Raw genomic sequence first — 15,492 nt, forward strand, 5'->3', positions numbered from 1 at the left:
TAGAGTCTAACAAATCTAGATTTGTATCCTTCACTCTGCCAGGTATTAGTTGTGTGACTTTGGTAAAGTTAGTTACCTTCTCTAAGCCACAGTGACTGCATGTACCCCATAGGATTGTGGTAATGATTAAGTGAAATAATGTGCAAATATGATAAAGTACATACCAGATTAAACATGAGCTCTTGTAACAGTTAGATCAGATGTAATCAACCTACAGAAACAAGTAAGTTCCTGAGGACTCCCTCTGTACAACTCCGTAGCACCACTCTTTCTCCCGTTCTTCCCCTTTGTGTTACCCCTTTCTGCAGTCCTCCAGTTAGAAGAAAAAAGCTGTGGACCAGAAGTCAGGAAGCATAGGTTCTATACCAGGTTTTGGTACAGTGCCTGGTATGTTATCTTTGACTCAGATATGTTATCTTTGACATATCTTTTTACTCCTCTAGTCTAAGATCCTTACCTGTGATAACCCCTAATTTAATTTAAAGGCTGTTGTAAGAAAGAGAATGCCTTGGCACATAGTAGGCACTCAAAAATGTTATTTGAAGGTCAGTAGAGTATTACAGAAACAGGATGGGCTTTGGAGTAAGGCAATCCTAAGTTTGAATTCCACTGTGTGAATCACTTAACTTCTCAGAGCTTGTTTCTCCACATATGGAATTGAAATACTACTTACCTGACAGGGTTTTTATGAAAATTAGCCAGGGCAGAATGTACCTAACCCAGGATCTGACACAGATGAGGATCACTTTAATCCTCACCTCTTCTAAACCACTTTTCTTAACCTAGGATCCACGGATGTAATTCAGAGACAATGACCTCTTGAAATTGCAAGCATAAGTTTCTGTACATGGTTGCATTTTTCTGAAGAAAACGTCCATAGATTTCTCTTCCCGTAAATATATCTCAAGGAAATCAAAATAGCGGGGGAAATTACATGCATTGTTATTAAATACGGAATTATTTGCGGTCGTGGGAAAAAATTGTAAATTCAATCTGGGGACGAAGAGATGGTTAAAATAGCAATTCAGTAGATTATGAAGCCAATAATAACATTCACCACTGCTTGTGTGTTCCAAAAGAAGAACCATTATTCTAGGGTATTTTCCAGCTCTTAACATTTTGCGATTCTATCTGTAAAGCTCTGAGAATGAGGTATGGTGGAATCTAACCTTTTAATATGAATCAGCAACTCAACGCTGGCCTAGTTACTCAGATATAATCTAGAAATCAGCCCGTCCTGTACCCCGGCTGTGGCAACAATAGTGTCAAAATGGGGTAGCTTCCCCCAAACATTGCATAAAGGATAAACACACCCCTCTGCCTCCCGCCAAGAATTAACGCAGCGCCCGGGCTAAGAACAGGCCTGCGCTCAAAGGAGGTAAGGATAGGCTCCCTCCTCAGGTTTTCTGCCCCGTATCTCCCTCCTCCCCGAGCCAGTTGAGATCCCCGAGGCCCTGGTGATCCAGTCACCACCGATGGGCCCGCAGGCGATGCAGAAGGACTCAAGCCCTTTCCGTTGACTTCCCTCCGACTTGCCTGTCTGGAGGGAAACCGAAGCAACGCTCTGAGCTCCGATTCACTGAAGAAAAGGAAACCGACTTCTGAGAGCAAATAAAGCGGAGCCCTGGAAGAGAAAAAGGGCACGAGCCCTTCCTCCTCCCTCTTCCTGACGGGACTGCTACTTCCCCGGCCTGGTGTGCAGGCTTGGGGCCGCCGTATCTTTCCTCGACTCCAGCACTCACCAGACCCTTCAACCACACAGCCCGAGACGAATTCCCGCCTCCCGCCTCCTCGACTCCTAGCGCCCAATAGCCCAGTGAGCTCGACCAATCACCCGCCAAGGCCAGGAATCAACCAATCCCGGCGCGAGGTGAGGGGGCGAGGACTTCGGCATCCAATGGAAGTCTCCGAAAAAAAAAAAAAAAAACACACAGGCTCAAGGTACGCGACGGCACCGGAAGGCTGTCGCCACTCCAGCAAATTCCTAGTGTTTGTTTAAGGTAGAAAGTCGTCTCGGTTTGACTTTTGAAACCAGCGAGAGCGTATGCAGCAAATTCCTTGGAAACTGGAAGTCTCATTCTTCACGTCCGTAGACCAGCGGAAAGGAAATATCTTTAAGCTTTGCCAAGTTCTTTGAGCATTTATCAGTGCCACTCAATTTAAATTACCCAGCTTTGCAGTAGCCAGGATAGCGAAGACTGAGGCGGGAATTGCCAGGCTGCTGAGCCAAACTTAAGTAAGAAGGCTCTGTGACATCGGGCTACAACCTATCTTTCATATATTCAAGGCTTTCCCAGATACTAAAATAAGACAGAGACAAGCTCTCAGGGTTTCCAGTATCAGATCACTTCTACTTCCATTAAGGCTTATCCGCCTTCCATCCCTCCTAAGACCAGTTTATTATTTGCCAATAGTACTTTTACTCAAAGAAAAGGAGGTTCATCATGATCTTGCCAAATCATGTTATTTTTTTAAAAAATCTGTATAACCTAAACTTGGCTCAAATAATAATGTCCCCAAAAGGCAGAACCTGATACTGTTTCTCAAATTCAAGTAACTAGTTTGGGGAAGGAGTTTGCTGGGAAGAAAGAGCAGGAGGGGCTAGTTGATTTGTTTGCCTCATTGTCAATTGTGATACATCTTACCAAAAATGACAAAACTTGTAGTCATAAACTCTACCCTTTGACCTAGTAATCTGAGCTCCAGATATTTATCCTAAAAACGTAATCTAAACGAAAGAAAATGTGATACCGCAATTGACAATACTACCTATTGGTAATACTGAAAAAAATTATGAACTTCCCAGTCTAGTAATATGGAGGTAGTTATGATAGATGAATTCAATACATTATGAAGCCAACAAAATTATAAAAATTAAACTTGCGAGAAAAAATCCCATATAAGGTTAAGTGAAAAAAGGCAAAGCAAACCCCAAACTGGGTGTTAAGGATTCAGTAATGTGAAAATATATGGAGTAATTTACTGTTAAGACAATGAAAGGAAGGATAATGTTTTAAATCCTTAAAAATACCTTCAAATTGTTATTTCTCTTTTATAATTTTTAAAACATCAACTCTTGGCCGGGCGCAGTGGCTCACGCCTGTAATCCCAGCACTTTGGGAGGCTGAGGCGGGCGGATCACGAGGTCAGGAGATCGAGGCCACGGTGAAACCCCGTCTCTACTAAAAATACAAAAAATTAGCCGGGCGTGTTGGCGGGCGCCTGTAGTCCCAGCTACTCGGGAGGCTGAGGCAGGAGAATGGCGTGAACCCGGGAGGCGGAGCTTGCAGTGAGCGGAGATGGTGCCACTGCACTCCAGCCTGGGAGACAAAGCGAGACTCCGTCTCAAAAAAAAAAAAAAAAAAAAACAACTCTTTTGAGTAACTGCTCTAGGATAACTATTCTCATTTTCCTCTCCTAAATTACTAAGGGTTTCTACTGGCTCTCACCTTGCATTGCCATTTAATGTATGTGGCATAACAGAAAGGGATACACGTAGGCCCTGGAGCCATAAATACCTCGAATACAGTCCCTTGAACTGTTCCCTTCAGGTTAACTCTAGTGGAATGAAACACAAAAACTACAGGTTCGTATGATAAAGAATATGAATGTTTATAAACCAATATTCAAAATAGCTGCACACATCTGTTTTCACTTGAATAAAAAAACACATTGTGACAAATTTTATAACCTTAACTTAAAATACACGAATATTAACATTTACTAATATATTTACACATTTTATTTACATCATCAACAAATCTGATGAAAAAGAGTATACGTGATTATTTTAACACAGCAGGTTATGACCAGTCTTTGAATATTGATCCAGGAATGTGCACTGCATTTAGTTAGAAAACATACTTTAACTTTTTCTGAACTCCTAGGGCATATCTATTCACACAAAATATCGCAAGGCCTCAGTTTAAAAAAAAAAAAAAGGAGCAGTTGTATTTAATCTTAAGGGACTACAAAACTGCCTTGTTTAAAAATATGAAAATTCTTATGCTATTTTTAAGCATATACTTTTATTTTTCACATCAAAATTACTTAATTGAACATTAAGCATCTAATAAAAAGTTATAAATATTCTATCACATGTGATACTACGCAATTCATGATTTGAAACAGCTACAAACTCGTTCTCATAGAATATGAGGTAGGGCCAGTAGTAACCCCATTTTACAAAGGAAGAAATGAGATGTGACTATTTACTAGTGAAAAGGCTAAAGTTAGATTTCATTTCTCAAAAACTACACCTTCTTATTAGCCTAATTTCTTTTACAAGTGAAGCGGTCTGGCTGGGTGCGGTGGCTCACACCTGTAATCCCAGCACTTTGGGAGGCCAAGGTGGGCAGATCACCTGAGGCCAGGAGTTCAAGACCAGCCTGGGCAACATGGCAAACCCCCGTTTCTACTAAAAATACAAAAATACAGGTGGCGCGTGCCTGCAGTCCCAGCTACTCAGGAGGTTGAGGTGCGAGAATCCCTTGAACCCAAGTGGCAGAGGTTGCAGTGAGCCAAGATCATCCCACTGCACTCCAGCCTGGGCAACAGGGTGAGACTCCACCTCAGAAAAAAAAAAAAAAAACACAAGTGAAGAGGTCTGTTTCAAGTGGGGATGGGGAAGTGTGTGATTGAGGTATATCTCAGAGAGAGAAAACGGAATTACTTTCTACATTGATAATTTTTTTTTTAATGATTAGGGTTTACCTGAATGTGTCTGCCTAATCAATGGAAGTTACTGACAGAGGACTGCAAAATCCTTCAGCAAGACAGTATTTTCTACATTTTAACTTTTCCTCAAGTTCAAACACTGCATTTTCTTACTCAAAGATCTTCTCAAAGTGAGATATGAATTATAATCCTGATGACAAACCAAGAGCTCTTTAATCCAGTGGGTTTTATTGCTCTACCTTCATTTAATTTGATACATATTTCCCCCCTCTGAGCATTAGGTAAGTTAATAAAGTATTATAAAAATAAATTTAAAACATAAAACTAAATGAGATCTCCTCTCAGGTTCTTCTTTGAACAAAGATGTTTCTGTAAACACTTTTACACCAGTATCTTAAAATTCCAAATTATTCAAGTATCTCTTTAAACATATGGCTTCATATATTAATAAAAATTGAAGCAAATATGTGAAATATTTAAATCCTCATCTGTAATTCCACAGAAATCATTTACAAAAGCTACTTGCCTTATTAAAAGTCTTCTCAATACTCTTCCTTGAGAACTAGAATTCCAACTTGCCTTACTATTACTTGCATTGCAAATCTTTGAGATTTCTACTCGGGTTTTTAACTCCTAATATTTCCTTAATCCTCCTTTCCCTTTACCCTTTTTTCCTCTCCCATCTTTGCATCTTTGTCACATTCTGTTACAAGCTCACAGTTAAAATAAACACTAGGGCTACCCACAGACTCATTTTTATAAGAAATTAAAGGCATGGCAGTCTTCACTTCAAAAGCTAAATACAAGGCCAAATTCCCTTTCCAATAATGAGTTTCTTACATGTGTTCCCAGTGGAAAAAAAAAAAGCTCAGCTGCTACAATAGAAACATACCAGCAAAGGAGATCCAAAGACGTGCCAATCAGAAACAAGCAAGTATAATTGTCATAAAGTTCTAAACTATACTCGTGTTGAATTGAATTGTTTTAGTGATTCCAAGATAATACTTTACTGTTCCCATTCAGTTTAGAGTTGTTACTAATATGCAGATTCATGTTGGGTATATGCAGCAAACAGCTTCTTTTTTGTTGTTTTAAATTTTGTTTTAAATTCCACTAACACTCATATTTATTATTTCAATTACTGTTCTTTCAATACAGTGACAGAGCTGTACATCAGGATCCATGCTTCCAGTGTCCCTGGATCCATTTTTATAAGATGAATCTTTACAGATTTGAGACCATCCACTTGGTTTCTCCTTTATTTGTTGAAGACCTACAACATAAGGGAAAAAAAACATTAAGGCCAAGAAATTTGGAAAGGAATTTGGCCTTTTTGTTTGAGATATGAAGATAACCCTTGAAAATAAGTTACCACTTACGTGTAATAATTGGATCAATGTCTCTTGTCTGAGTGGCAACATCAGAGGCACAAACTTGCCCTATTTGGATCAGCAAAGACATAATATCCTCATACAATGGAGGAAATGCTCGACAAAAAGAGACCAAACTTGGCAGAGTTGGCATAAAAAAAGCATACCGCTTAGCCTGTGTTAAAACTGTTGGAAAGAAATGAAACAATGTTTTAGTTTACAAATATAAATTCAACACAGCTTATACAACATACTAAGGGGAACTATGCTCTGTGCTGGAGATACGAAGTTCTCTAAACACAGCCAACCCGTCTTCAGAAAGCTCACAATCTAGTAGTCTCAGTCTTTATCCAAGATACAAATTATTATGCACAAGTTTTGCGATAAGTACATTACATGTTATTTCATTGAATTCCTACAATCTTATGAATGACCAACGTACTATTATGACTCATTTTATATATGAGAAAACTCTTAAAAAAGAGTTAGAGAGGTTAAGAAACTTGTTAAAGATCACAAGCCAGTTAGTGGTGGGGCTGAGATTGAATTCAGGCAGTGTAAACTCTTAATCACTACAAATAATTATAACAGGACGTAAATACAATGAAAAGAAAAACAATAGGGTATTATGGAAATATTATAATGAGAAAGAATACTAAGTTAACTATGCCATAATATTAAAGGTTGAATTAGGCCGGGCACGGTGGCTCACGCCTGTAATCTCAGCACTTTGGGAGGTGGAGGCAGGCGGATCACAAGGTCAGGAGATCGAGACCATCCTGGCTAACACAGTGAAACCCCGTCTCTACTAAAAATACAAAAAATTATCCAGGCGAGGTGGTGGGCACCTGTAGTCTCAGCTATGCGGAGGCTGAGGCAGGAGAATGGCGTGAACCCCAGGCGGTGGAGCCTGCAGTGAGCCGAGATTGCGCCACTGCACTCCAGCCCAGGTGAAAGAGCGAGACTCCTTCTTAAAAAAAAAAAAAAAAAAAAAGGGTTGAATTATAGTTCATATATTTTAAAGTAGTTTATTTGCAGACCATTTTATTCTACAAACCAGAAGGTGGTTAAAATACCAGAATATGTTTTAGAACTTATGAAGACATCTAATACATTTATCTTTCATTTATACATATGATGACATTTTTCTGGAACTCTGAGCACTTGTAATAAATGAACATTTGTTATCTACTGATACAATTACATTCTGAAAGTGTATTTGTTTTCCATTTATAAAATACAGAAAGCTTATATTTATAAATCTATATATACTCATTCACAAAATGAAAAATACAATTTGCCTAACTATTCATTCCCACTACACTATAAATCACATTTGTAAACAGAAGTTTTCAACAGAAGAATTCAAAAGATGGCATAAGTTAAACTAGTATTGAACACATATTGTATCATATTGTCTCAGAGTGACAGAAAAAACATATTGCATCACTAATGCAGAAAATATAGGAACTATAATAATTTATGTCAGATGTTTGTTGATGTTGATTGCCTACATACCTGTTAACAAAGTTCCCATGACATTGACAGCTAAACGAGCCACACTAAGTGACTTTGGTAATGCATATTGGATACACAAGTGAGAAAGCAACTGGATAGCAAATATCTGCAATACAAAACCCAGTTATTACATGTTTCTCAAGAACATCTTTAGGTGTTAAAAATTATAAAATGTTTTGTGTAACTAGTAAGACTGGAGAGAGAGATCAATTGTCCCAAAGCTCCAAAATGCTCATTACCTGTTTTTCAAGTTCTGGCTGTGCAATAAGCTCAGGTATGAAATCTAGACAGATGTGCATAGATGGAATACCTGCGACCGTCAGAGGCAAAAGTTCACATGGATAACCCTATCTCAACAAGAAACGGGAAAAAAGTCAGAAATAAAATAACTATAAAAGTACAGATAAAAATACAAATGAAAGATTTCATTTCCTTTCTGTAAAAGTTGCTCAGAAGGCTATAGTGCCCTATATGTAACCTGGCATTTCACTTTTCTGATGCACTAGAATAGAGATTAAACTATCGAACATTTCATTAGGTTAAAAAAAAAAAACAACTAAAAATCTGGATTTTTCTCCATATTGCAAAGGCCCATGGATCATTTGTGTTTTCTCTGGTTTCTAAATGATCCCTGTTAATATAGTATTCAAAGCCCCCAAGAAAAATAAAGTTCAAACACAAAGCATCATTCTTTGGAAACCGACCTGAAAGTGAACAAGTTTAGCAATGTTGGGATCTGCAATGTACATTTGGTGCAAAAGACAACAGATAAGGCACTGAACTTCTCGAAGGTTACAGAGCAAATTGTCTTCCCTTTCCTCCATTCCCTTATTTGGAGCGCTGGTGGTAATAACACTTTGAACATTTCTTAACAAGCTATCTGGATTGACACCATTTGCTTTTTCCTCTTCAGTAGGTTGGCAAATCTCTAAGAGAATCTGGACAGCTGCACTATCCTATAAGCAAACAAAACATAGTAAAAGTAAGAAGTTTCTAAGAAGTTAAAAAAAAAATCAGATTTTATTTTCACATGAACAGATGTGATAAAATAACTAATTTCTTAAACACACATACACAAAGAGGTACTTCTAAGAGCAGAAGTGAGCAATCTGTAGAGCAGTGGTTCTCACCTTTTTAGGATTATGAACCCCTTAGGAATCTAAAGAAAACAATGTACCCTCTCCCCATAAAAATTAACGTACATAAACAAACATCATTACATAATGATATCACATATCTCTAAAACAGATCCATGGACTCCAGTTTAAGAATATCTACTAGAAGAGTATTATGAATTCAGTTACATCCAAAACAGGCCTCAGGCAAAAATGACTTCTACCAGAATGTCCTTTCCTTCCTCTTAATCTCCCACTTTTCCCAGGATGCTATCCTGATTTCCCTTTTTTTCAACCTGTTTAAGGCTCTGGTTTCACAAGGAAAGAGTCTACCTTACCATCCATTCCACTTGCACAACTCATTGCTCAGTCTACAGGCTTGAGCATCATTGCACAGAGCAGTAGCTTGAGGGGTAATAGCAATATACTTGAGGCCCCTATATATAAAGGAGAGCTAAAATCACTCTCATCTAGCAGAAAGAAGTAAAAAATAAAAATGAACACCTGACATCCACCTCTGATAGACAGCTACTGCCTAAGGTAGAGAAAACAATTACTTGAGCTAAGTGATTAAGAACTTATTATAAAGTGAGGTTAGACTACTTTATAATCATGGTGCTTGGGGAAAGGAGTTTTTGGTTATTGTTATTGTTTTGTTTTGTTTTGTTGTTGTTGACTCAGGAGCCAGAGTGCCTAGGAGTGAATCCTGGTTCTGACATTTATTAAATGTGTAACCATGGGCAAGTCACTTAACTTCTCTGGGTCACATTTTCCTACTCTGTAAAAATGGAGATAATACTCTATACCTCATAGGTAGGTTATAAAAATTAAATGAGCTAATATATTTAAAGAACTTAGGCTAGCACCTACCATATGGTAAGCATTACACAGATGTTAGCTTTTATGATCTTCAGTCCCTTATCTGAAACTCCTAGGAACAGATTTATTTTATTGATTTATTTTATTTATTTTTGTTGTTGTTGTCGAGATGGAGTCTCGCTCTCTTGCCCAGGCTGGAGTGCAGAGGCACGATCTCAGCTCACTGCAACCTCCGCCTCCCGGGTTCAAGCCATTCTCCTGCCTCAGCCTCCCAAGTAGCTGGGACTATAGGTGTGGGCCACCACGCCCAGCTACTTTTTGTATTTTTAGTAGAGATGGGGTTTCACCATGTTGGCCAGGCTGGTCTCAAACTCCTGACCTCAGGTGATCCACCCACCTCAGCCACCCAAAGTGCTGGGATTATAGGCATGAGCAACCATGCCCGGCCAAAAAACTTTTCTAAATATACAGTTGAACTGCTTATATTGTCATGGTATTTATCACTGCCTGAGATTTTATTATACATGCACTTGTTTTTCTGTTGTCTGTCTCCATAATTTGACATTTGATCTTAAGAAATAAATAACCAAGGATTTTGTCTTCTTCACCACTATATCCCCAGTTCCTGGAACAATACTTGGCACACAGTAGGTGTCCCAATAAATATTTGTTGAATGAGGCCGGGTGCCGTGGCTCATGCCTGTAATCCCAGCACTTTGGGAAGCTGAGGCGGGTGGATCACCTCAAGTCAGGAGTTCGAGACCAGCCTGGCAAACACAGCAAAACCCTGTCTCTACTAAAAATATAAAAATTAGCCAGGTGTGGTGGCATGTGCCTGTAGTCCCAACTACTCAGGAGGCTGAGGCAGGAGAACTGCTTGAACCCGGGAGGCGGATGTTGCCGTGAGCCAAGATCAGACCTCTGCACTCCAACCTGGGTGACAGGGCAAAACTCTGTCTCAAAAAACAAAAAAACAAAAAAAATGTGCTGAATGAATAAACATATAACTCTAAACTCAGAATAGGTAAACACTTAAATTTTATTAAAATATGAATCTTATTTAAATGGTTATTTCATTCATATCATGAAGATTATTCCTGATTTCAGAAATACAACATATCTGATATTCAGAAGCAAAGGTAACATCATTGTAATAGGTTCTATAATAAAAGAAATGCACAATATGTCACCAATGTACATGGAGGGCACAATGTGCCATCTATTCAACTGATTACACTAGTAGAGAAGCCCTTGCTCTTTTTGACTAAATTTTACTTTAGCAAAATTTACCTGAGCGGCCAGTAATGCATTTTTCAATTCTTCTCTGGTAACTTCCGGAGCATCAGTTTGTCCAACTAAACCGATTGTATTATTCTGGGAAGGCCTATCTTGCTCTGTTTCCTTCAGATGAGCACTAAGGTAGGCTTTAGATGCAAGAAGATACCCACTCAACATGTGTAGGGTAATATCCATCAGTGGGGGGCATCTAAACAAGGAAAGCAGAGAAGAAAAATATATCAGAAAGAATATAAATTTATAAATTAGCCAGAACATGATCAATTTAGTTTAAATGCTGAGAAAAACCTGAGTAGTACATAGTAACTTTTCCCACTAAACTATTCATTCTCAAAAGTTTAATATATGTTTCTTATTCTCTGTATTTCAAGATTATATAAATAGTATTACTTGTTTCATCTTATCAGCTAAAGTCAAATATGTATAATGTAAATTCTAAAGAAAAGATGACTGGGTGCAGGCAAAACAATAATGCATTAAAAAAACTGTAATATACGTACAAAAAGCTAATATCCTTTATAGATAAAGAGCTCTTTAAGTCAATAAAAAATATAGGCTAAAATATAAAGAAGGAATAAAATGGCCAGTAAATACTGTTAAATGTCCAATCTAACAAGAATATAAATTAAAATGGGAATCTATTTTCACCTATCAAATTGGAAAACATTATATAAAATAGTGCAGGAAAGTATATAATATCAAACACTGCTATGGAATGTAAACCAGTTCAGCCTTTCTACATAGTAGAATGAAAATATGAATTAAAAGTCTTGAAAATGAGCACAACACTTTTGCCCCAATAATTCCATTTTTCCATGTTCTAATGAAATACTCAGCATGGAGAAATGCACATAATCACCAAAGCACTATTGATAATAGCAAAAAGTAGAAATAAAATATCCTAGGGGATTGGGTTAAGCATAGCTCTATAAAATGGAGTACCATGTAGCCAATTAAGATAAGTATATAAACTAGGCACGGTGGCACACAACTATAATCCCAGCTACTCAGGAGGCTGAAGCAAGAGGATTGCTTAAGCCCAGGAGTTCAAGACCAGCCTGGACAACATAGCAAGACCCCCAACTCAAAAAATAAAAAAAATTTGAAATAAGAATATTAACATGAAAAAAGGTTCACAAGTTGTTAAGTGAAAAATCCAAGCTACAAAAACATTAGATACAATTTGATTGCAGAATTTAACAACTTCCTTAAAAACTGAATCACCTGAGGTGATTGAGGTGTAAGCTCACCTATTTCAGTGGATTTTTAACAATGATAAATCATTTTTTTGAGAAACAGCTCTTTTCTAGAAGTGTTATTTATTGTGGTTTTCCTTTTATTAGATACTTAACATCATTTACATATACAGTTTGTTCTTCTGATTCCTATTTCCTATGAGAACTTAATCTTACCAAACCATATTTAGCTAATTTTGCAGATTTTGTCACTTCGAGAATGTCATCCCTTGGTTGATGACAGACAAGTTTAAATATCAAGTGTATCCTATTTAGTCTTCCTTACCAGTTTCTCTCTCCTCTAATCCATCTAGCACAAAGCATCTTTTCCTAAGTTATAACCCAAACTACATTAGCCTAATATTCAAGGCCCTCGATAGCCTGACCCCAATTTAACTTTCCAACTGTAAAATGTTCTTTTCAAAAATAACCCTCTTCACGCCTTTCTCATTCTTGCTTCTAAACTTCTGCTCATATTATTCGTTTTCTCAAAGTACCTTCCTTGACTCCCTGACCCCCATCTTTATACCATTAGATGAACAAATATTCACCTAAACCCTATGTCCACTCTTCTTTTTTTAAGTTTAAATAAAGCAGTGGGAGTGAAGAGGGAACAAAGAAATCCGTACCTGATTATGATCAATCAGTTGTAAACACCACTGCACTCGAACCAGCCCTAACTCCATTCTTTAAAATATTACCCATATCCCATCTCCTCTGCCTCTTTCCTGAACTTTTAAGAACATTCATTTACCACACCATTCATCCACATGACCATATTATGTAACTTATCATGTATCTATCTTATGTCCCATGCAGATGATAATCACTTTAAAGGAAAGCCCCTCAACTTATATACTTTTGATAGTACTTATCATAACAACTGTGACTCAAAGATTAATGTTGGAATTAACTAAATTCTAACTTTTGAGATGAAGCCACTTGAAAGCAATGCTTAAGTTTAGCAACTGGTAAGGATTTAGAGCCAAATGTGGAATCAATGAAGCTAACATCACTATTGTGCATGCCAAAAAGGTCACAGTTTTAATGCAGGTAATGGTTCACAAGAAACCAGTTTTTTAAAAACCTTTTTAACGTGAGAACAGAAATAGTTATTCTTTACTGGTCTAAATTGTGAGAGAGAAAAACCACTATTGGTGGCACCAAAACCAAGAATGGCATTTCTCTAAAGCTAGGTTTTATTAATCACATACTAAATATTAAAATGAATATACATTTCATGAATAAACACAACTAAAAAAAAGACAAAAAAACTGCACAAGTCACACTGCCTACTTATCTGCAAGAAAAATTAAAATATAAGTTTAAACTGAATTTCATCAATTTCTTTTGACTCTCCAAAGTACAGCTCTATAATAAAAATGAAACTCAAATGACATGTACCTGTGAACCCTCTGATCACACCTTAGGACAATGAGAGGATCTATCATCAGGTCATTCTGAGTATACTTCTGTTGTCGTACAAACTTTATTGAAGGCTGAAGTGCATTAACCGTCATTACCCATAGCCTGATGAGAAAATAATCACATGTTTAAAACAGTTTTTTATGTAATTAAAATCTGTAGCCATCCAGTCCTTTCTATCTTAGAAAGTTATATTCAGTAAATAATTAGAAAATACGTATGAATGAACTTTGAAAAAATTTAAGCTACAGACATCTAACCTATTATAAAATCTCTTTAAAAAAAAAAACAGAGATAAAACAGTAAACACAAAGTAGTTTCAGAAACGTTCACAGTAGTAATGGAATAATCATGGCATATAAAATTAAAACCTGAGTTAAAACCTTAGTTATACCATACTTGCTATATGACTCTGTGTAAGTCACTGAGGCTCTCTAAACTGTTTCCTCATCTGTAAAATAGAAATGACATAATACCCGTAAATGAAATAAGACTTGCTAAAACATTCTGTATCTAGTTCCATAAATACAAGTCACTATTCTGGATTTATCATCATAAAGTCTCCAAGTGAGATGCCACTTTGAGATTAGACATTAATAGATTATAAGTGGTTACTAAAATGACTGCACATCATAATTACTAAGGGTTATGCAAATACAGAAGGTACGTGATCTTATAGTGAAGCCCAGGAATCCACCAGAGAACTTCTCCCTCTTAAATATGACTGTATAAACAAGGATCATCAGACACTTAAAGAAAGCTTTTACTTTGAAAAAGATTAAAATATGCAAACAGAAAAAAAGGAACTCCAAACAGAAAATGTAGGGATAAGGAGAAAAAAAAATTTTGAACTATTACTATCCTAAAAGAATAAAGTATTTTATACATGAAACAAGAACAAGAGGCATTTAAGAATATTCAGATAACAAACAGCTCTTAGAATTAAGAACAGGGCCTGACAGTGGCTCACACCTGTGAAATCCCAGCACTTTGGGAGGCTGAGGCAGAAGGATCGCTTGAGCCCAGGAGTTCAAGACTAGCCTGGGCAGCATAGTGAGACACCATCTCTACAAAAACTAAAAAAATTAGGCAGGCACGGGGGTGTGCACCTGTAGTCCAGCTATTTGAGAGGCTGAGGCAGAAGGATCGTTTGAGCCCATGAGTTTGAGGTTACAGTGAACTATGATTGTGCCACTGCAGTCCAGCCTGGGTGACAAAGCAAGACCCTGTCTCTAAAAAGTAAAAATAAAAAATAAATTTTTAAAAAATGAACTAGAATTCTACACTTAGGCTAAATATCAGTCACATATGAGAATAATTCAGCATCTCAAAAAAGTTAAGTTTACCACACTCTGTTTCTCAGGAAGCAAGATGAGTGTGTGTTCCATTCACTAAAACGAGGATATAAACCAAGAAAAAGAAAAATATGGAATTCAACAAAGAAGAGTGACAATAGCAATTTGTCCCAGATGGGAACATGAAGACGGAAAGCTCTGAAAGGAATGTCTCCAAGAAAAAAAAATAGTGTTTCGTTTTTTTTTTGAGACAGGGTCTCAGTGGCACGATCTCACCTCACTGAAGCCTCGATCTCCTGGGCTCAAGCGATCGTCCTGCCTCAGCTCACCAAGTAGCTGGGAATACAGGCATGCACCACCATGCCCTGCTAATTTTTGTATTTTTTGTAGAGACGGGGTTTCACCATGTTGCCCAGGCTGGTCTTGAACTCCTGAGCTCAAGTGATCCGTCCACCTCAGCCTCCCAAAGTGCTAAGATTACAGGTGTGGGCCAATGCACCTAGCCAAAAAAATGTTAATGATACATTATCTGATGTGTTATGATTAAGTGTGAAGTAAATTTCCCCCCAATAATGAAGCTTGGGGATGAATTAGTTATCGGTTATTGATACCAATTTAAAAAACTGAGCAAATGGAAAAAAAGGTATTAACTAACCCAACGTATATGTTGAGTAAGGGGGAGGGCACTTGCAGAAGAATGAAATTGTAATTAAAGGATTATCACATAGCTCAATTATGAAAT

At 37.4% G+C, this 15,492-nt stretch overlaps 2 protein-coding genes across 12 annotated transcripts in view; both read right to left on the reverse strand.

The window, feature by feature from the left end:
- The window catches only part of BRIP1 (BRCA1 interacting helicase 1), a 190,394-nt gene extending 188,579 nt beyond the window's left edge, over nucleotides 1–1,815 (reverse strand). For 3 of the 7 annotated variants that reach the window (XM_063628493.1, XM_055256721.2, XM_055256722.2), the window contains exon 1: nucleotides 1,537–1,815. Coding sequence is in view for 1 of the 7 variants with exons in the window: in XM_055256723.2 (XP_055112698.1) it covers nucleotides 165–176 (12 nt within the window). In the remaining 6 variants the exon portion in view is untranslated. Of the gene's footprint in view, nucleotides 1–164; nucleotides 331–758 lie in introns of those variants that run through there. The other 4 variants (XM_055256723.2, XM_063628492.1, XM_063628491.1 and 1 more) reach the window with 4 other exon arrangements.
- Nucleotides 1,816–3,591: 1,776 nt separating this feature from the next.
- The window catches only part of INTS2 (integrator complex subunit 2), a 63,871-nt gene continuing 51,970 nt past the window's right edge, over nucleotides 3,592–15,492 (reverse strand). For all 5 annotated transcript variants that reach the window (XM_055256726.2, XM_055256729.2, XM_055256728.2 and 2 more), the window contains exons 19-25: nucleotides 13,435–13,560; nucleotides 10,790–10,985; nucleotides 8,270–8,521; nucleotides 7,805–7,912; nucleotides 7,566–7,671; nucleotides 6,057–6,233; nucleotides 3,592–5,950 (exon numbers count right to left, since the gene is read on the reverse strand). In XM_055256726.2, the coding sequence (XP_055112701.1) occupies nucleotides 5,781–5,950; nucleotides 6,057–6,233; nucleotides 7,566–7,671; nucleotides 7,805–7,912; nucleotides 8,270–8,521; nucleotides 10,790–10,985; nucleotides 13,435–13,560 (1,135 nt within the window). In that variant the 3' untranslated portion in view covers nucleotides 3,592–5,780. The remainder of the gene's footprint in view (nucleotides 5,951–6,056; nucleotides 6,234–7,565; nucleotides 7,672–7,804; nucleotides 7,913–8,269; nucleotides 8,522–10,789; nucleotides 10,986–13,434; nucleotides 13,561–15,492) is intronic.

Source organism: Symphalangus syndactylus, chromosome 20, assembly GCF_028878055.3.
Source record: "Symphalangus syndactylus isolate Jambi chromosome 20, NHGRI_mSymSyn1-v2.1_pri, whole genome shotgun sequence".
Classification (NCBI taxonomy): Eukaryota; Metazoa; Chordata; class Mammalia; order Primates; family Hylobatidae; genus Symphalangus; species Symphalangus syndactylus.